Source organism: Ptychodera flava, chromosome 15 (genome assembly GCF_041260155.1).
Source record: "Ptychodera flava strain L36383 chromosome 15, AS_Pfla_20210202, whole genome shotgun sequence".
NCBI lineage: Eukaryota > Metazoa > Hemichordata > Enteropneusta > Ptychoderidae > Ptychodera > Ptychodera flava.
The window spans coordinates 38,054,266-38,077,838 of NC_091942.1; the positions used below are offsets into that span (position 1 = coordinate 38,054,266).

Consider the following 23,573-nt stretch of genomic DNA (forward strand, 5'->3'; position numbering starts at 1 on the left):
TAAAATGCAAGATGAAAGGTACATGGATATGCTACATTGATGGTGAATCATTGCTACAATGTCCATCAATGTAATCTGCATGAATAGTAATCCATCTCGCATCTTGCACAAAAAGGATTTTTTATGCATTTATTCCGACCGTAACTTTTGATTTAATCGGTTACATCTATACAACGCGTTTCGTGAGAGAAGAGACACTTAAAAATAAGGTTAATTGTCCATTTTCTGAAATGTGCTACAGAAAATATTTTGTAATATCCACACGATGTTATTTTGAAAAATCAAATGTATTGAACCCGAAAAGAATTCGATTAAAAACTATTTCAACTCTATACCTATACAAAGAATTCTAGAATGGCAATTCCACAAAGACTGAAATTCTATAAAAATCAACAAGAATTCAACTGAATAAAAAATTACGTTTTTGTCAGACTTTTACAGAAATCAGCAGACTTCTCAGGGTAGAAATCTATAGAAAGCTATAAATTCAATAAACTTTCTGTAGATTAGTTGTGTTAAAGGATAATGTCAAGTTACCCAGGTTAATGTCAATTTACATTTTCCAGGCCAGGCCAACATAGAAAACTCCATTTCTATTTCTCCATATGAATACAACGCTTGCCCATAATCCAAAAACTCTATTTTTCAAAATATGTTTCAAAAATATAGACTGCGATAGCTCTTTCTTAATTACGTTCGGAAAATATCAAAATAACACTTGTAAATGCTTTCAAAGCATCTTAAAACCGGCATATATGACAAACAAAACTCATTGCATGTATGGGAATGGGGAGTTGTCTTTTTCAAGTTAGAGTGCTTTTCATGAGCACAGCGCAGCCAGCGTCATCAATGGGTCAGGGAACCAGACTGCACATCCAGGGAAGAACTTCAAAAACATTGGATATAAACTTCCAATTTATCGGGTTCACATATATAGTCATAGCAACTGTTTTAAGGCACTTAGAGTCCTTCGTTATCGCTTTAAGGATGCACAAGAGTATACCTGCTTGCTTTCTGCGGCAGTTATAACTTAGATACTAACCGAGAGTTTGATGGGGGCGCTGTGTTTTACTCACTCGGTCAGAGGTGAAGGGTCAAGGAATATGCCATAGAAGCACTCTCAGCCCGTTGTATACACCACATCAGAACTGTTTCGGTTCGTGTGATGACCTCGTCTGTATCTCACAAAGCTTTGTACCAAACTCAGAATAGCAAACGATCTTTTTAACTGCATTGTCTCATGACGGTAACATTAACTGTGTCGACAGATGTCGACCAGTCTGTCGTCAGTATGCAATGTCACGCCGCGCGTCGGGACAGTTGTGTTGCCCGGCGGAGTAAGCTGTTTTGATCTCTCTGACGTTGTTAGGCTCACAACTGTACAATGTTAACCGATTCAAGGTGAGTAAATTATCCCTTTTTAGCATACTACAGTAAACCTTGGCTTCGATAAACGTGCACCGTACAGGGCTCCAAATATGAACATTTAGTTTGTACCATATCATGAAGGTAGCACACACATTACCAAGGAAAACGGATGCTACTTTGAATTTGTTCACATCCTACTACCTCCATGTTCACATCGTCATCATCTCATTTAGCCATGAGAATCAGATCCGAATCAAGTAACTCCATTAGTAGTTTAAAGCAATTGAAAAACTGTGAAAAAAATTACATATTATAGTTAACCATGTTGAGGTAGGAAGTGATCTCATTTCCTACCTCACTCACAGTGTTATTACCAGGCATTTGCTCAAAATACGAGATCAAAAATCATGAACCAGGGCGATCAAATCGTTTTGCTAGTAATTTTTAGTCGGATTTTTGGCTCCACACTTCTGAAAAGTTATACACAAACACTTTCCACTGATCTGCTGGTATTTTTAGTTGTAATTGCCACAGAGGCTCAGAGTCAGTACATGTATATGAAAAGATCGTGTAGCGTTGACAATTACTTTTCATCTGTCACTGTTGGAGTATAAGAAATTTCCTTGATATATATATATATATATATATATATATATATATATATATATATATATATATATATATATATATATATATATATATATATATATATACACACACACACACACAGTAAGACCTGTCTAGATCAAATCATACAAGGACTGAGAAAATTGTTCGGTTTGGAGCTCAGGTGTTTGGTTTATAGAGATCCTTTTCACAGAGAGATCTATTGGAATGGGAGTGGGAAAAGGGTTTAGTGTAGACAAGTTTCAAGTTTCGACAGGGTTTGGGTTAGACTAGTTTCACTGTATGTGTGTGTATAAGTGGAAGCAGGTCTCCTTGACCCCTGTCCATTTTGACCCTAGTCATTCACACCCTCTTGTTGCTGGTTTATGTCACCTCAACCCCATACCCTAAGTCACTTCGGCCTCGTCACACTTCTGTTACATGACAACATTTTAAATATATCATGCAACTTGCCTGGGAGAATTTATGGTATTTCTGTGAGAATCTGCATGCTTGTTCAAAACAATAATATTGCCGTTTTTATACAAAAAATGCAGGCACCATCGTCCAGCGCCTGTGCATGGTGACAATTGGCTATGTACAGCTATAAAATGCATGTGCCTACTCTTTGCCATGGAGGTTTTGGCACTGGTGTGTGTTCCAGGCCTCACTAGCTTAGAGGGCGTGGGTACGACGATGGCTTCCACTATAGCCCTTCAAAGTGCTATGAGCATTGAATAAAACTGACGACATGCTTTCGAGATAACAATCTACAAGTTTGTCTCTGCAATACTGAAGGAAAGGTATGAGGGGGACGACGTGACCAGGGCTGATGGAGTCAAATCAGTCAGGGGGTCGAAGTGACTAGATATTGTTACATGTATACAGAGGGAAGCCCTGTCTCAATGTAATTGTCAGTGTCAGGGGAGGTGTGAAATACTTTATTTATAGGGATTGGGAAATATTTGGAAAGGCAAAAGAAGCCAACTTGTGTAACTTTCCGGAAGTGCCATTTGTCAATTTCATTCATCCATTTGTCTATGATGCCGGTAAACTTGTGCAGTAAATGACAGTGGAAATGAACACATCACATCCAGGGGCCACTAAAACTGATCCTAATGTTTGTGTATGAGATAATTTCATGGATCATGTGATGTAGATACCGGTACATGTATGTACTTATACTCAACCAATGAAGTTTCCTTTCTCAGACTTTGTATTCACTCATTTGATGTCCATAATAAGTGCTGCCATGATGGTATAAAAACAGATCTTCACCGTTCTGCTGACTCATTAAGGACAATAGGCCAAGTCCTTTTTTGGTCAAATATTAATTGTTACTTTGAAAAGATAAGGACACCTGTATTTGATTGTTGAAATGCAGCTGTAATCTGCCCATCATTTATAAGCCATTATGGTCATTTTTCTGTTATTGAGATTCAGAGTACAATATCAAAAATTAACTTTGCTCTGGCATTTTCTTGATTCAAATACAATCCATTGTTATAGAAAAGTTTGCACTGTTAATGTCTGTTTCAGGTTGTTCAAATTTTAAGCTGGTTTTGTTTAACCCTTTCACCCCCAGTTCCCTGTATACAGGTCCAACTTTACCATAGAAAACAATGGATTTGGGACAAACCATGGTGGTGAAAGGGTTGAGGAAAGAGAAGTGGATTTTAAAAAAGTTCAATGACTGAACTTCTTTCACACACATACCAGTAGACTGGTTTATTGGTGATTTTTACTAGTTTTAAAACCAATGATTGTGAACAACTGCCAGACAGAGCCATTTGTATTCTGTACCAGTGACTTAAGTTTCTCTGTCACTCATAAATGTGATCAAATGTGATCAATCAGTCTGATGGCAAATTATGAAGTGCCATGATTTTAAGATTTCCAGATAGCATCTGTGTTAACTTTCATCCTATGCCATCATTTTAGTCAAACTGTCTGTTAAATATATGTGAATGCAGTTTCAACAATTGTACTCCAAGAAACACAGATACTACTGGGCTCAATTTAACCTTACTATTCTCCATGAAAATATCTTGATGGAAGGAATCTAAGAAAATCGTAAATTTTTGGTCAGAAAAGACAATGAAAGCCCACGACAAAAACTCCCACCTCTAATGGCGAACTCAAAAGAAGTGAAACATGTTCATTTACTGCTGATTATAGAGTGCTGTCTGTGTTTTCACTAAGATACAGAACAAAACAAAACATGAAGAAACAGAAAATATCAGTAAATATCTCTTTGTCATTTTTATTTACGTGAATGGTAAATATATCATTTTTATGGTGTGGTAATATTTGAGTATCTAATGCCTTCATCCAACTGTTACATTATATTCTCTGTCTGACATCAATGCTTTACACTTCTGAACTTTCAGTCAAGGGAGGGATGTTCAATTTAAATAAGGAGATTCCATCTGCTGAACTTCAAGCATGACAATCTGAGATGGCCCCTCTCTTCAGTTTTACTCACCAATTCTTTCTATGTCACCATCATTGTTAACTCTTATTATGAGACAGGAGATCAACTCAGAAAATGCCATGTTTTCTAGTATATAAAATGGCTAACATTTATTATTTGTACGAGTAGTACCAAATTTACATCGGTGACTACTGAATGATGTTATATAATTAGATTCTTGTATTGTAAAGATAGATAGATACAGAGTGTATATACACGTGTATACGGCATTCACAGTTGCTTTGACCGAAAATCAATCTGAATGGATGTTCACACTATACATACATGTAATTGTGGAGCATGAGGGTCGGGTATGTCTGCCACAAGGGAACCCTATACTAGTAATTGTTGTTATGTTGACCATGACAAAAATATTCACTGTGTGCCCCAGTAAAATTAAGTCTGCTCATTATCTTATATTAAATTACATCACTTCTCATCCCAATATAATTAGATCACTGGCATGTTGAACCTTTTTACAAATAATGAGCAGGGAAAGAAAAAAATGTACTACACAACGTTGTTAATTTACCGTCAAAATACCGGTATATAAGCATTCCATGTTTACATACCGTATATTCCAAGGAAGCTTTATCCTTTTCCCGTCAAATATCAAATACCGGTACATCCTTGTATTTAACAAACAAATTTGAGAGTGTTCAAATGATGATAACAGATCATAGACTATGGAATAATAGTGAAAGTTTATTCACAAAATACCAGTATTTATGTTTATTTACATTGTACAGCAGAGGCACTGTCTCACACATGTAGCATCTCAAAGTTAAATGTGAGCATAAACCTTGGTATTTCTTGAATTATCCATTATATTGAATTTTACAAGAAAATTAATGTAGTGTTTGATGAATGTTCTGTACATACATTTGGTTGTGTGATCATGTGCATCAACAAACATACGGAACCAGCTCCTGCTGTCAAGGAATTTATCAGCCTGGGTTACTCCATTCATCATGTGATCATGTGATTTAATTATTGTGAGAAAAGTTTCTGTGACAAAATATGGAAAAGAACAAATTCTGTCAAAATTTGAAGAATTAGAGCATTCAAATATTATAAAGTTAATAACATACAAAAAGGGGGTACAAACGTCAATTTCGTTCACCATCTGTTTAACCCTTTGAGCGCCAAAGTCAAATTTTGTCGCCTTTACAGAATATACCTCATTCAAATTTTTCAGATTTTTGCCAAATTTTGATAAAGAACTGTACAGTAGCAAAGGAAATGTGATTTCCATTTGATAAATTTTCAAAAAATTACAGAATTCATAAAATTTGGTAAAATATTACAATAAAATTTTGATGGGAAAAATTACGGCACTGAACAGGTTGATCACCCATTTGCCACTTGTACATGTATCTCCAAAAGGGGTACCGACGACTGATTGCATTCTTAAACTTTCATCTGTCTCACGAGACTGAAATAAGAGTTTAAAAAATTGCATTTTTAGTCAAATTTCAGAATTTTTATAACATTATATCTATACCACCATACTCCTGAAATTGTAGGGAACCTGGAGCCCAAAATGACATTCTTCTTCAAGCTATAGCAAGAACAGGGCAAAATAAGAAACAAGATCAAAATTGTGTAAGGAGTAATAACCAGCTGTAGATGTATGTGTCAGATTATTCAAGGCTCCAAACTAAAAAAGTTATGAGATCATAGGTCAGATGTAGTCCAATAACATTTAGGTTGATTCTGCATAACAGTTATCAGACTCCAAATCTTCTGAACCCAAAGTTACCATACAATGGAACTCCATCGGTTATACCAAAAGGTGTATAATTATATGAATTATGGATAAAAAATGGAAAAGTTGACCAAGTCAAAGGTTGAAATTCCTATGTGCTATACTATCAGCAAGTTACAGGGTAGAACTATTTTATTTTGGGGAAGCTTAGAGTACAGGATTTGGGGGGGGGGATTGTTGGCTGATGACGGAGAACAATAATTTGTTTGTGCAATGGCTCAAGAAAATATATTCCAACGGATTGGAGGAAATAAAAGTTTGTCTTGATATGCCTGTTATCAGCAAAAATTTGGAAGCTCCTATTGTAGTGTTTGTGTATTTTGACAGCATTCTTGATACATGTGTATGCACCCAACAACAGTATGGTTAAAACTCATTGCAGTCATTGTTGCAATTGGCAGACATACATGTACTGGAACACATACACTTTGCAACATAGCAATATTTATACAATCAAGGTTTTACTTTGTGACTTGATCAGTAAAGAGTGAAAATTTAAAAAACACATTACAGGATTCAATGATCAATTTCCAATACAATGTATTATTCTTTGTATGTTGTAGATTGGTTTACTGGATTACACTGTACATGCAAGATATTTTCACATGGCTCCTGGTAGCATTATGACAGCTTGAAGGAAAGCAATTCACAGAGCTTGTGAATACAGCACTTCCTAAACCAGTCTGACCCTCATAAATTTTTTACCCCTTAACACATGTACATTTAATTTGAAATAAATGAAAACCTAGATTCTGAACTTTTACTCATTGCTACTTGTACAGAATGCTGCAAGTTATCGATAGGTGCAGTTGTGAACTAGTGACAGGTAGATACAGGTACTCATGTACTCATAACAAAGAAAAAAAACATTTGCATATTGTTTCTGGATATTGAAAAAATAATTTTATTTGACTGATGGTAAAAGCAATTGTTGTTTGAGTGACAGAAACAAATATCATTGGCATACCCTCTTTCTCCATCCCCTTCGAAATCAAATGGTTCTCACCTAACACTTGAAAATAGAAAAACAAGGCATTCTCATGATAGATCTGTTAAAAGCCAGTGTTCTTACATTGTATTTCTCAATAAGATGTTGACTGTCAATACCATTCAGACACTGCATTTACCGTACAGTGTGTCATAAGCCTTTAGTTACATACTGTATGTATACCGGTACCATTTCACATTCTATGGGCATATCAATATTTTATTCCAAACATTCAATTTCCTGATAATACAATAATTAATTCAATAATATCACCACTGACATAAAAATTATCTGAGATTTAGAAATGCCATGATAATAAAGTCATACCTAATATATACACTTACAAAATTATTACATTATGTTTGAACTGAAAAAGTTCAGCTAAAATTATTGTAAGATTTACCAATTTTGCCTTCTCTCCTGTGGCAGACATTTATTGAGAAAAAGGAGATTCATATGAATGATATTTGTTACTAGGCAGACAGCTGTAACATCAGTGGAATACAAATAATCCTTGAATTGTACATCAAGGTTGAGAGGTACATACTCTTATCTTTGATGTTACCATAACCATTGTTCCTCTTGTGATTTCAAATGCCTCAGGATTACAAGCTGCTGTCCCCCTGTTACCATGGTAATACATGCGTCATAATGTAGCTTTGGTAGATGTGCTGTAATGATGGGTTATCAGGGCCAATTACATCAACTTTGGTCATCCATAGATCAGCCAGTACCGGTATCTACAGCTAAGATTCAATTAGGTATTGTGATCAGTTGAGCAAAACAAACATATCAATGATAGAATAATGTTGATATACTGATATCAGAGAGAGTTTGGTAAATTTCTTCATTGTGTATGCATGAACCTTAACATACTGTTAAGCATGTCTTTTTGCAAGCATCCTTTTGTAGCAAATTTAGCAAAGTCTGTCAAATAGCTAATTAAATATGCCACCGATTTGATCGTTACTCTATATTTACTATGGTTAGGATGTCCTTTGAGCTACATTAAAAAGCTGCTGATTGCAATAAAATCTGAAAATGCTAAAAAAGCATGCTGCTAATAAAAGGTGTTTTACACTAGGTCTTAGTTAAGAAATAAATTGTAATTGACTCTTTACTGTGAACAATGAGCCAGGACAAATACCAGTAGAGGTTAATTAATAAGCAAATGATAAATGTTGTAAAAATAGAATTCGGGTATAAAATCAATTTTTGCCTCAAATACCCCATAATGATGGAGCGTTACTTGTTAACGTGCAAGATAAATGTTATAAGTTCAAGGCAATATGCAGGTGTGTACTCCTTCAAAATCCACTAATTTCATGACTTTTGCAAACACTATATTGTCAATTTGAATCAAGATACATCAAAAGTTCCTTCTTTTTATTGAACTTTACTTACACATGACGTACCGGTACATGTACACAGAGATTAACCATGGTTCATGGTCAGGATGCCTGGGAGGCTCATCGACCCATACAAGACTATTGTATTCATTATTGGTAGACCAATCTAACCATCAACATTTGTCTTGTGAGCTCTGCTGCGGCCATCTCATGATCAATAAATTACATAGCACAGGTATTACCTACAGCCTTTGTAGTAATATTTCATCAGAATTCATCCTGTCTAATACTTATCCAGATCCCAAAGCAACACTGCCATCAATAAATGTCTCACGGCATGTTTGATGTTTCAAAGGCAAAAGGTAATGTCTTTGAAATATTGTAGTGATTCATAAACATGTAGATATGCTCTGCATTATACAAAAGACAAAGTCATTTCTCTCACAAAGCTTGAACTGAACAATTTCTCATATATGACCAAGGAACAGTTGACAATTTTGACATCCAAATCATCATACATGTAGGAGGTATATGTACATATACATATTCTCATGGCCAGGATTATACGATGAAGAAAAATAAGTTGATTTGAGGGGTTGATTTTATAATGCCAGATTTATGAATAATAGTATAATGACAAACAGGTTTCTGATTTGTAGGGTACATGTGCAGAAATTTTTTATGAAATATCTTCTATGATCATACCACCCATGTTCACCTACAGTATACTGTATGAACAGGTAAGGGGGGCTTAAAAATTGCTTCCTTCTTTGGCTTAAGGTCAAGGTCGCGAGAGAGGGTCCACTTTGTTTCAAGGAATGAGGCCGTGCCGTTCCATGTCGGTAGGAAGTCGCACCACCATTTCGCGTCAAGGCGGAAAGCGTCAGCGTTATTTTGCTTTCAACAACACTGATCTGGTCAGATTAGTGACTGACCAGTAGCGTCTAGTGTCTGATGTCCATAATTGAATTTCTCATGAAAAGCTGGTCCCATTGCTTTGATATTTTGAACAAGTAGTCCCGGGGAAAGCATAAATTTTGCCCATGTAAATTACATGAATTTTTTGTCAGTTTCTCCAAAATAATTCTTTGTCACCGAAACAGCTGATACATTTACCTGTCAAATTGGGTTTTTGGTTCCTTGGGATGACCTTATTCAGTTTTGTGAGGTACGTAAGGGTGCCCGGAAATCGACAAGGTGCGGGGCCAAAGTGAGGGCCAGCACAATCAAAGTGCGAGCGAATGTGAGGGCTTGAAGTGAGGGCTCTCACAATCGAAGTGCGAGCAAATGTGAGGGCTTGAAGTGAGGGCTCTCACAATCGAAGTGCGAGCGAATGTGAGGGCTTGAAGTGAGGGGCGCCTTGAACCGATCAAATTCGGGCTCAGACATACGAAAAATGAGAGTCAAAGTCGTTTTCAACGTTGAATAAAAACTTACTATCTCCAGAACAAGGTCGCGGCGCGGCACAGATGTGACATTTACATATTTGTATTTTGGGATTGTCCCCTTCATTTTTTGTCAAAACAATGTTTTCTCTGTAACTGCACTTAGGATAGCTATCATGTTTGAAATGTACAGGTGTGTAGAGGCTTTACGTAATGTATATGTAGAAATGATGATCAATATATGTGTACATATCTTAAAGGGGCAGGTCATTTCTCACCATTATCTAAAAGCAAATAGACAAACTTTTAAAGTTTCAATGGAAAACGAAGTTTAACACGATGTAAATACTCAATGTCAATAAGAATTAATGTGAGAATTAGGGATTGAGGACTACCCCTTTAATCTTTCTGGTGATGATTGTCACTCCTCTGTCACAGACATACGGTATACAGTAGCTGTAGAGATAGGTTGGTTGACTGTGGAGTCAGTCATCCATCTTGTGTTATCTGTTGTCCTCCATCAACTTTGCTCTATTTTTCAAAAGCTGCTGTTCATAAATCTTTGATATTTTATGTACAAGTCAGTCAACTTGACCAAACTCTGTTCTTAATGTAATAAGGATAATTTGCAGTTTTCTATTACTATACATGTACCGGTACATTATATACATGTACATGTACAGATATTACATTACCTGTGAAGTAGAAACCACTCTGAACAACTGGGACTACTTTCAAGGTGATACTGTTAACCTTCTCAGAAACTAGAGAGTCAGTTTATGGAAATTTGTCTTGCAGAATCTGACATGTGTTGTTATATACTCTTTACATGTAATTGGATCGATATCAACATGAAATGATTGATATTGTTGAAATCATTAGGGCAAGGCTTCATCAAAACAACTGACTAACTGTTCCACAAGGTTTTATAGAGAAATTAAATCAGGGATTAATATCATATCCTCATAGTAATATACACAGATATTACATGTACCTGTTAAGTACACAATTTGGATCACTTTCAACAGGTGCCACCAACCAGTAAATTTCATCAATTTCGCAAAATCATCACAAAACATGTTTTGAAGGCTGATATACCAATTTTACATATTTTTGACCTTGACCTAAAATTTGGAGGGGAAAGTAGAGCTGTTCGTAACTTCCCTCCCACTGGCATACACAGAAAATGTGCCCTCCCACTGAATTTTGATGCCCAACGCCCTGCAGTATCTATAGTCTGCCCGCTTCCCACAACAAATCAAGCTCCCCACTGCCCTCTCCCCACTACTAAAATTCCCCATTGCTCGCTAGATGCCCACTAGGCAACCCCTCAACGGAACATTGCTCCCCTCTAAGTTAGGCACTCAATCTCCCCTTAAGTTCTATCAACTAGGCTTTCCCCTCTCTCAACATATTTTCTGGTACCCATTGTCAAAAATTTTCTCCCCACCTGCTGAAAATAATAAAATTTTCCTCCCCTCTCACAGTAAATATCATTTTTTTGTCCCTGCCCACTGATTTGCTCAATTTTTTTGTTCTTTTGGAGATTATAAGATATATCTTTTTAATTCATCCTGTGAACCTTCCTTCAACTTTGAATATTATTGTATGTAGAAACTGATATGCTTTAGCAACTAGTTACAGAGATAAGTTCATATGATCAAATGTACACAGCTTAAAAGATGGAAATGAAATATTTACCTAACTTTTGTGCACATTGAATTAGCGTTGCCTTCCTGTAATGTTTTTGAAATCATGGGGGAGTGTAATATTTAGAATTGTGAATAGCAACTTAGTTTGCCCGGTGTCCTGCAAAAAAGTACACACTATGTATAGAATATTGGGTCCAACAGAAATTGCTTATAATTTCTTCCAGTTGTTTATTAAAAATACACCTTTTCATTGTAGGAACCATTCATTCATTTTGAGAGCAAAAATTGCCAGTAGAAAACAGTCTGTTAAGGTACATGTAGAATACACATCAGGGACAGATATTCCAACTCTCAAACTACTGTTAGTCTACCACATGGGGAAACTCATTTGAAAGCTGATGGGGCAAAAGTTTCAGTTTTTCAATTTCGAGGCACCTATTACCTTAACTGTTACTTACATGTAGATATATTATTTAATAATAATAAATAAATGTATAATAATAAATGTATATATAATAACAATATTTGCATTATTACATTCTTTAGAATATTGTCATTATTTGGAATTTTCTTTTCATTCATGTACATACATGTATGGCTTTCAAAGTTGATGTACAAGTTCCGTGTAGTTTGTTCTGAATTATGACAAAACTTAACATACATGTATGTAGTTTAACTATGCCCAAAAAATTACATTCAAAGTTTACCTCCTAGTATCGTACATATATACAACCCAATATGAGATTGGGTTTGCTCGGTATAGATAAAGGTTATATCTTAATTGATGATGATGGTCTACATAGGAGCACAGTGTCATTGACACTATTTTTATCATTTTCCACACAGATATCACTGGTCATGGACACATACCCCAGTACATGCATTGCTGTCACTGAGAAACAAGTTTCTTCATGTCTACATGGATGTCACCTCTGATTAACTGTTCTGGACAAAGAAATCTCATCATTGCAATACCAGGGAATATATGTCTCATTTGTACAGAGAATTGCTGAATCTCTCACACAAGAGAATGCCACAACTCACTATCAACAAGACGTTATTTCACAAGAAAAAACAGTCACAACATTTGCAATAGTTTAAGTATCCTAGTTTCAGTGTGTAGAAATGTCAACCTGTTCATGTGCGTGTCTATGGAGGGCATTCAAAACATGTTGGTCCAGAAACTGTCCATGTTTTGACTGTTTCACTGGAGACTGCTCTGGAGTATGCATGATCATCATTTGTTTCTGCACTATTGGAGTGTCATTGACTCTAATCGGCGTCTTTGTGCTCTTGAAAGGCTACGTATTTGATGATGACAACTTTGTACAAGTCGTAGGTCTAGTGGAACTATCTCTGGGACTGTTTTTCTGTCTCTTATCATGCCTTGGTACGTGGGCATTTTCAGTGAGCAGAAAAAAGTCAACTGCTATGAGACGACAACCACAAAATGAAGGCAATAATAAACACAAGGAACAGGCATCATCCTCAGAGTATCCCACGGATATCGCTCTTCAGGTCATTCAAAATGGAGTCACTCCAACCGGGGCAGTTCCAAATGATCGTGAGAACTGCCTTGAGGAGGTGCCACCCACCCCTCCCCTAATGGGTGAATCACCTCTTGACCTCTATGTTCATTCAGGACCACCATCAGAGTTTGGCAGTGCATCAAATATTGGAATTGACAATGAACCTGCCGTTGTCATGGTGAAATCAAGAGACACTGATATGGACAATTCTGAGGACAATGGAATCCCAGCTACAAACACACCATTCCAATTACATAGTACTAGAAAAGATGAAGACCCTAAAGACAGGTAAGTTAATTCAGAACCACCAGTATATCTGAACATGTACATGTTTTGTATTTTATGTCTATCACGGCCTTTTGAATAGTGTGAAATTCATGTTTCCTGATCATTTGTAACAATCAGAGTATAGAGACACAAATCTGCTGACTCAATGGAACTTCTGTCAGATACAATGTAGATAAATTTGTTTCGACTCATAATGGTCATTTTAATTAAATGTGGCAAGTTCAGTAGTGTTACTTGTATGTATCCATCACAGATGCTTAAACGCACAAGGGCCTTGAACCAGACCTGTCCCAAATCTCTAGGCATATTAATGTCATAACTGAATGAACAGAAGGAAAAAACGGGCAAAATGCTGTCATGTTGATATTGGAGTAAGGCCACAAACTGCCATGTAAACCCTGTCATGGTGATATTGGAGTAAGGCCACAAACTGCCATGTAAACCCTGTCATGGTGATATTGGAGTAAGGCCACAAACTGCCATGTAAACCCTGTCATGGTGATATTAGAGTAAGACCACAAACTGCCATGTAAATATGTTGATATTGGAGTAAGGCCACAAACTGGCATGTAAATACTGTCATGTTGATATGGGAGTAAGACCACAAACTGCCATGAACCCTGTCATGGTGATATTGGAGTAGGACCACAAACTGCCATGTAAATATGTTGATATTGGAGTAAGGCCACAAACTGGCATGTAAATACTGTCATGTTGATATGGGAGTAAGACCACAAACTGCCATGTAAACCCTGTCATGGTGATATTGGAGTAAGGCCACAAACTGCCATGTAAACCCTGTCATGGTGATATGGGAGTAAGGCCACAAACTGCCATGTAAACCCTGTCATGTTGGGTCACAAACTGCCATGTAAACCCTGTCATGTTGACATTGGAGTAAGGCCACAAAACTGCCATATAAACCCTGTCATGGTGATATTGGAGTAAGGCCACAAACTGCCATGTAAACCCTGTCATGGTGATATTGGAGTAAGGCCACAAACTGCCATGTAAACCCTGTCATGTTGATATTGGAGTAAGGCCACAAACAGCCATATAAACCCTGTCATGGTGATATTGGAGTAAGGCCACAAACTGCCATGTAAACCCTGTCATGGTGATATTGGAGTAAGGCCACAAACTGCCATGTAAACCCTGTCATGGTGATATTGGAGTAAGGCCACAAACTGCCATGTAAACCCTGTCATGGTGATATTGGAGTAAGGCACATGTAAACCCTGTCATGGTGATATTGGAGTAAGGCCAAAAACTGCCATGTAAACCTGTCATGGTGATATTGGAGTAAGACCACAAACTGCCATGTAAACCCTATCATGGTGACATTGGAGTAAGGCCACAAACTGCCATGTAAACCCTGTCATGTTGATATTGGAGTAAGGCCACAAACTGCCATGTAAACCCTGTCATGGTGATATTGGAGTAAGGCCACAAACTGCCATGTAAACCCTGTCATGGTGATATTGGAGTAAGGCCACAAACTGCCATGTAAACCCTGTCATGGTGATATTGGAGTAAGGCCACAAACTGCCATGTAAACCCTGTCATGGTGATATTGGAGTAAGGCCACAAACTGCCATGTAAACCCTGTCATGGTGATATTGGAGTAAGGTCACAAACAGCCATATAAACCCTGTCATGGTGATATTGGAGTAAGGCCACAAACTGCCATGTAAACCCTGTCATGGTGATATTGGAGTAAGGCCACAAACTGCCATGTAAACCCTGTCATGGTGATATTGGAGTAAGGCCACAAACTGCCATGTAAACCCTGTCATGGTGATATTGGAGTAAGGCCACAAACTGCCACGTAAACCCTGTCATGGTGATATTGGAGTAAGGCCACAAACTGCCATATAAACCCTGCCATGGTGATATTGGAGTAAGGCCACAAACTGCCATGTAAACCCTGTCATGGTGATATTGAGAAGTAAGGCCACAAACTGCCATGTAAACCCAAGCAAAACAAATACACATAAAGGCTAAAATGTACTGGTTGTACTAGTGAAAAAAATGATATAATTCAAATAAAGAGGAACCCTTTAACAAGGGATTCAGTTCCTGATCTTTATTTAAACGAAAAAAAATTGCACAACACCCTATATCTTTTTATTTGCACTGCACTTATAGGATATTTTATCTAATATTGCAATATCACAATTAAACTTCTTGTTGATGTTCATGTGCAAGCATATCTCAGATTTCTTCATCTTGTTCAAGATGTCATTGTATAGCTACCGGTACTGTAGTATATGAAGATTTATTGATTCTGATTTCTATTGTTACTGGCTTTTGAAGTGAAAATGACATGTAGAATGGCAACATACACAGTCTATTCAAACAGTGCACTGTTTATTTTACATTGTTTCTGAGCTCACGTGAAATCCATTTCAGCAAAGACTGATCCTGTTTTGCATGTGTGTAATTTTCAAGTGGAAATTTACCAACAATTGACCAATGCAGGATGTTGGTGATATGCGAGGGAGTCCTATTCAGAAAAAATATAAATACATGTACCAGTACAATGAATAGTATGGTTATTGTGTAGTGTACAATTGTACAGCACTTCCATCCCACATAGCCTATAACTGCTATATACATGTATTTGAAAAGCAGCAGATTAAAAGCCCAACGGTTCTGTTGAAAAGTATTCAAAAATTATGTGCATGTGCAATCAACTTCAGCCAAACGTTTTTGACCCAAGTAATAATTTCAATGCGGTGGAAGTGTCATTAAATACACTCTGTTTATCAATTACTTTACAGACCATCAGGGAACAAAATGGAAGCAAACTTGACATCTGAGGTTTCTCTTGTTGATGCAGAAGATGAGTTGATCTAATGAAGATGAGTTGATCTAGTGAAGATGAGTTGATCTAGTGAAGATGAGTTGATCTAATGAAGACAAGCAAACATGTATAACATCTGTTAATCATGATGGTATGTGAAGAAGAATTTTATTGAGAGCAAGGCATTCACAAGAACTGTGTATGTGTGACTGCTTTTGTCTACTAACCAACCATGAAAGATGTTGTCATTTGTCTTCAAATTAGCTGAACTTACCCAGCTTCAATAAGATTCCATCCAAATTGAATGTTCAATAATCTGCTGTGAATGATAAGTGCAGAGACACATTGATAAATGGGAGAAACACAGATTTTAGGGAGCATGTATCATAAATTGAATATGACATATCCAAATGTGACCATGTTTTGATCTTGTAGCAGATTACTGTGGAGCCCTAGCTCTTCTATTTTCAACAATACCTCTCCTGTCTGATCATTCATAGTTATGGATGAACTGTGCTTGATGCACTCAATTCAGTCAGAATGGTACTTCGTAAAAAGTACTGTAAAAGTATTGATTATTTACCAGGATTAATTTTGCTATTTTCGCTGATAAATGAAATTCCACTCAAAATGTCAAATGACAATAAATTCTATTGTTTTGTTGGCAAATCAGTGAATTTAAATTCCAGTAAAAATATATCAAACATCAAAATATGGACATTAAATACTAGTGACAGTTCCAGGGTTTTCTTTTTTTCATGACATGCATCCAATGATGTTGGTGTAGATAGTACTAATAGATTATGTACATGCAAGGTAACCCAGAGTATTCAAACCCATCCCCTTGCTAAATAACATCAAAAATCAGTTGCAAAAAACGCCAGGTGACCACTTCCACTTCTTGTACTGTAGATAATTTTCTACCTTGGCAATTTTCACCGATAGATCAAATCTGCTCAATGAAATTCCCAATTTGTAGATCATTGCTTTCTTGTTCTGTATGCATTAAGGTAGTACTAGTGTGTGCCTCGAAAGTGAAAAACTTAAACTTTTGCGAAAACTTTTCCCAGGGAATCTTTCAACCATTCTCTTTCAAAACCAAAAATAAAAATCGGGGGTCACCGTGCAAATTCTTGTACTAAAGAAACAAACTACTCAAAATTTACCAATATTTGAAATTAAAAATGGTCGCCTTCAACAAAGACTGATCCTGTCTTCACTAGATCAACTGATCATTTTCGATTTTAGAAAAACTAAGATATTGAAAAATTTTCTAACACCAAGAGCTTGAACATGACCCCCAACAAATGGTATATCAGAAAAGAATTGTAAAAGTTAGAGAGTCCGAATGTCTGTCTCCGAGGCGCATTCTACCTTAATGCATTTATTTTGTCATCTGAAAATAATATAACAAAATGTACAAGGGATAATTTGATCCTAAAGTACCAGAAATTATTTGACCCAAAACTATCTCAAAATTGAATGCAAATCTTGCTTACAGTGTTATATATGCAGTAAGCATTTATTTCTGAAGATAAACTGGCTGTGATTCTGGAAATGTTTTGATATGATTGACCACCAGGGATTTGCTGACAGTTACACTGACAGTACAGGTCAGGAATAGATTTTTGACCTGGCAAGTCTATGTCATAATACCTACACAATGTATGATATACATAGTTCTGACTTATGTCTTCCTCATTTGCATAAGCCAAACCAAAGCGATTCATAAATAATAAGAATATATGTATAACAATTAATGAAGCAAAAGAGAATAATAAGAAAAAATAACTTGACCAATTATATTCTTTGGTTTTTTTCTATGTGTCTTTATGTCTTAGGACCAGCTATCTCTGTCTCAAAATACCTATAGTCTTTTGACCTACATGTACCTGTAACCATAGACAGTCAAGAAGGAGAGACTTGTCTATGCTGTAACCGGCAATCATAAAATCTGGTTATGTGCGCCCTCAACGGCTAACATTAGTTATTCCTGTCAGTGTATGGCTATACTCTGGCTTTACTTTAAGTACAGGCAGAGTCAAAAAGACAACAGGTACACAGCTTAATGCATAGATAGTTAATCCTATGGCAGTAAAACAAAGGACAGATAAAAAATGAAAAAGTGTTATTTACAAAAAAACATCAAGCTGAAAAGGAAACTGAAAAAGAAAAGAAGAAAAAAAAACAAATTATAAAATTGGTCGAGCACTTTGATTTTCTTATCATTTACCCTGTTCACACTGAGAAAAGTGCGTCACCACTACACCGACATAATTTTTACAATTCTGATTATTAAAGAAATCTGAACTCTCAGCATTGGCGTAGCAACAGACCAGTTTGTGTGGATCTAACCGGATCTGGAGGGGGTCTAGGGCTGACACAAAATCAGAGTCAGCCCAGATATCTGTGTGTGGATATACATAACACTGGTTGATTGCCAAGTTTGATCATCAGGATTACAATTCCTGGAAGTTTTCAATCCAGCCCTGACCATCCCATGTTGTCAGTACAACAACTTACCGCCTTGTTTCACTCTGCAAACCAGATTATATCAGCTGGTTCAGAGTGCTTGTACAACTCTGCAAACCAGATTATATCAGCTGGTTCAGAGTGCTTGTACAACTCTGCAAACCAGATTATATCAGCTGGTTCAGAGTGCTTGTACAACTCTGCAAACCAGATTATATCAGCTGGTTCAGAGTGCTTGTACAACTCTGCAAACCAGATTATATCAGCTGGTTCAGAGTGCTTGTACAACTCTGCAAACCAGATTATATCAGCTGGTTCAGAGTGCTTGTACAACTCTGCAAACCAGATTATATCAGCTGGTTCAGAGTGCTTGTACAACTCTGCAAACCAGATTATATCAGCTGGTTCAGAGTGCTTGTACAACTCTGCAAACCAGATTATATCAGCTGGTTCAGAGTGCTTGTACAACTCTGCAAACCAGATTATATCAGCTGGTTCAGAGTGCTTGTACAACTCTGCAAACCAGATTATATCAGCTGGTTCAGAGTGCTTGTACAACTGACAGACACAGACATGATAACAGCATTGTTCAAATTGCCATGTTCTGATCATTTCTTCACTCAGCTGACGAATCTGATTCCAGCCTGTAAAGATATGCTGAAGTTGTCTCTGATGGTTAAAATAATCAGTGGCAATCATAGTAGCCCTTCTTGTGCATACTGTAGAACATGTACGAAAAAGCATGTACAGTACAAACATTGTGATGTTATCCAAGGCTGCCATTTTCAACTTTGAAATCAGAGGTCACCTTAAGAGTTAAAGTTATGTTGGCGTATTTTGTCTTTGAGATCATGTCTGAACATAATTAGATTTAATTATCGGTCTGGTGCTATGTCAGATCTATTTGGCCCTAGCCAAATTTGTGAACCAGGTGTTTATACATGTATTCTAATTTATTTATGAATCCCTGTGACCTTATCAATGAATAATCACCCTGAGTTCTGTCTATAATCTTTACAATGTCTTTTGGTGTGGAAATTGGTATCTGCATGAAGTACATCAAAGTGTCTTCTTCAAAAGAAAACACTTTGCACTAACTGACACTTTGTAGATTCCAGAATTCATGCTGCTGTTTTTGTGATGTCTTTAGGAGAAGCATGTCATAACTGATGAGATTTTACTTTTGCCCTGAAATGGTAAAGGATAAATGTTTTTGTAATGCTTGAATTTCTTGTAAATACTTCAATAAATTGTACAGTAGTGATAATGTAATCTACCATTATAAACTACCTAGAATTATTATGACGTAAAAATTATCAACAGACGAAATCAAATTTGTATTTTATGATGTTACATTTTCCAAGCAACACTTAGACTGAAAAATGTGTTTGAAGTCAATGATTTTGTATAATTTGTGATTTTTAGGCATTGGTTACATTTAGTGCAGTGTGTTACAAAGCTGTTTGGATGTTGTCACTCTTTGTTTATCAAATGCAGCATGTGTTGTCAATCCTCAAACAAATAAGTAGACACTCATTAGATGACAGAGAAAGTGATTGTTTGATAAGGTTGATTTGACCTGTGTTTATCTGATTTTATTGATTATTTGGAATGGCTATACAGATCAACTCTAAGTATTGTATAAATTCATATTCTGTACATTCTCCAATTTTCATGCAGACTGCCTGCTGACTTGTGTGTCTAAATTTAAACTGTCTTTAAAACTCTAACATAATTTTTCCAAGGTTTGAAGGACGTCATCTTTTGCATATGGTTACAGTACCAAGACCAGATGAAAGACCAATTTAGCTTACTTCCAATCTTTGGTGAAATGTACCTGTTTAAACCATGGTTTAAACTAGCCAACCCACAGAAGTCCAAAGATGTGCATGATCTTAAAACAAGCTAGTAAATCAAAGTTGAACTGACAAATATACCCCAGTATAACACAAAACAGCTTTGAGCATCACTGTACAGTGTACATGTCATTCTTTATCAAAGAATGTTAACCTTGGACACAATTTGTATCTGTAAAAGGAGTGTCAAAAAAATATTTGAGTCACTTTCAGTCATATCATTTTTAATGCATTCAAAAAGTTGATGTTGGTGCCATAACTAATCAATAATTGATCACTCGTTAAAACAGTCCAATCATATTGTACAAAAATCATGAAGGAAGTTATAATTTAAAGAATACAATCAGTGCATTTTACACTTCATCTACATGTTTAACTTTCAGTTTATGACTTCTCAGTTTTGAGATACTATAGATGAATTGCCTGTCCACATTCTTCAACTCAGCTGCAAATTGTAAGCACTCTATACTGGTACTTGGTGTGAACCGTCCAAGAATTTGATATTTTCGTATTGTAAAAGGACTCAACAGAAAGTAAGCTTATTATCACAAATTCTAGGTTCATGTACATATATTTGATGTATATTAGTATTTCAGTTCAGTGACCTCTGACCTAAGAGACAACATTATGAAATGAAAACCTTTGATATGATTAACTTCACAAGTATACAATCCATGTAACAGGGTTTGTTTCCGGTATGTTTTCTTTAAATAAAGTTTTCTTTGTGTTTAACGTTATATCCAGTAGACTAAATGCCCTTAATATTTTCAGGTTTTGTTACAGTTGCTTTTAAATTACAGGGAACAATGAAAGAAAAGGTGAAATCCATTATTACATTTGTATTTATATGATGTAATATGCCGACACTGAACTTTGAAAATTTGAATCAAGCACACTTCACAAAACAGTGCAAAAGTTGTCCATGAGTAACATCACAGAATACATCAGAAGTACAGTACTGTCATGCAGTGTATTTTTGCTACTTTTCATATTGTGCTGTTTTAATTTTTTGTAATACAATTTGCAAAGTGTAAAAAACATTGCTTTGATTTTGTACATACAGCGAGTTCAATTCATATATTTTTTATATCAATATTTATATTTATACAGCGTAGATGTATAATATTGTAGATGTATAATGTTGTAGATTAGTTTCAAGAACAAATCTGTGCTACTGTTATCATGAAACATCTCATAACATAAGAGAAGTTTCCTCAATCTAACGCACCAGGGTCTTTTGGAGTTGTCAATGAGTCACACACAGGTCATGTGACATTGCATAATATCTCTTCTATATCCTGTTATGTTCACTCCTGAGTATTGAAAATAGAAGTCAGCTTCAAGACTGTAGTAGTGAGGATGTAATTTTTCAGAGACTGGTCAAGTACTGGTGCAATATGATTGAAGTTCATGTCAATGGCATACAAAGTTTGCACTATGACCATGAAATCAAATATCATGATAAATCAGTGACTTTTCCATTGTACACACAAATAACAAAACATTTTTTAAAAATATAACAAATATTGCAATCTTACTCATACAGTATACATTTTAAAAGTCCCTATTATTTCCAATTGTATCTATTGGGTTTAACTTCAACTCTCCATGTCACAAATTTCTGTAAATCTTACATCGTTGAATTGAATGAAAAGTGAATTTCTACTTTAAATTTTCAAGTTCTATGGTGAGCTTCAGTGATAGGTTTACTTAGAGTATTTACCAAGAGGATTGGTGTTGACTTTGCTTAGATAACAAAACCCACAGTTCATGATACTCTCAAAGTTTGGAGATCATTTGTGCATGTGGAGATGATGATGAAAGAAATGGGGTATAACCTTGAACTTGTGTATTATCCAGTATAGCTGCTGTTAAAGTAACAGTTCTTCTTTCAAAAACTACACCCTTCCATGGATATTAGCAATATAATAAATACATGTCATATTTTCATATCCAATCTCATTATTTTTGACAATATCTCTGATTGTCCAACATGAAATGTATTTTGTTCTTATCATACCAGTTGTCACTATTCATTTTCAAAATTTCTTTCACCTCAGTGGTATCATGTTGACAATTTTGATCCAATCAAATAAATAATGATTTGTAATGGGCGACATGTCAATGGCCATTTTCACTTGACTGTGGTGTACTCTGTCCAAGTTATTATTATAGATAGCACTGTAGGTATGCTCTACAATAACAGAATGTTTGATTTTGTTAATAACAAGGTTCGTTTTTAGTTTTAAGAGGTTACAATCCATGGGATTGTGTAACTAGCCAAGTATACGATGGATCATCACCATTATTCTGATCATCAACATCATCAACATCATTATCATCATCATCATCATCATCATCATTAAATTTGCAATCACCATCCTTGTTACAATCTCTCAGAATTTTGCTGAACCAACTTCTGTGGTTTGTGAATTACAGAATTTTTGTTGCACTAATACTTTGTTATGTTTTTTTTTGTATTGAATATAGCATTACGTGCATTAATTTGATGATTGATATATTTTTGATCACATCTTTACATTTATACTTTTTCCAATTCATGTCATTATGTATGTTCTATCTGATTCATAAGATCTAATGATTTGATGTATCAAACATCTATAATAAAGAAAATCTGATGCTAGTACCAGAAAATGTTCATTTTATTAAAGAATTTTGTGTGCCTTTGACAGTAAACTTGATAACTGCATACCTACAGTTTAAATAACTCAGTCGGCATCTGTGACACATTATTGTTGAAATAATTATCATTGGGCCTCAACAAGATTTTAATCTCTGTCGTTAAAATCAATGGCAATATTCAGCTGTTGTATTGAACAGCATAGTAACTGTATTGTACATGTGTTCCAGCAGCAACAAGCTTGAGCTAAATCTCAGCATCAATGTTTATGTTACTGCATTTCTTGTACACAGTGTATCCCATTCCCTGCACACATGTAATTGTTTATGTCTCATTAGATTAAATGTCTCTGCTTGTCCCTCCTTGTCATTGCCAATATCATGTCAATAATT

At 35.9% G+C, this 23,573-nt stretch overlaps 1 protein-coding gene across 1 annotated transcript; it reads left to right on the plus strand.

Moving 5' to 3' along the window:
* Positions 1-1,134: 1,134 nt before the first annotated feature.
* Positions 1,135-16,397, plus strand: LOC139152110 (uncharacterized). The gene is made up of 3 exons (XM_070725207.1): positions 1,135-1,401; positions 12,436-13,406; positions 16,190-16,397. The coding sequence occupies exons 2-3, from the start codon at positions 12,715-12,717 to the stop codon at positions 16,263-16,265; spliced, it is 768 nt and encodes a 255-aa protein (XP_070581308.1). The 5' UTR covers positions 1,135-1,401; positions 12,436-12,714; the 3' UTR covers positions 16,266-16,397.
* The last annotated feature ends 7,176 nt before the right edge of the window (positions 16,398-23,573 follow it).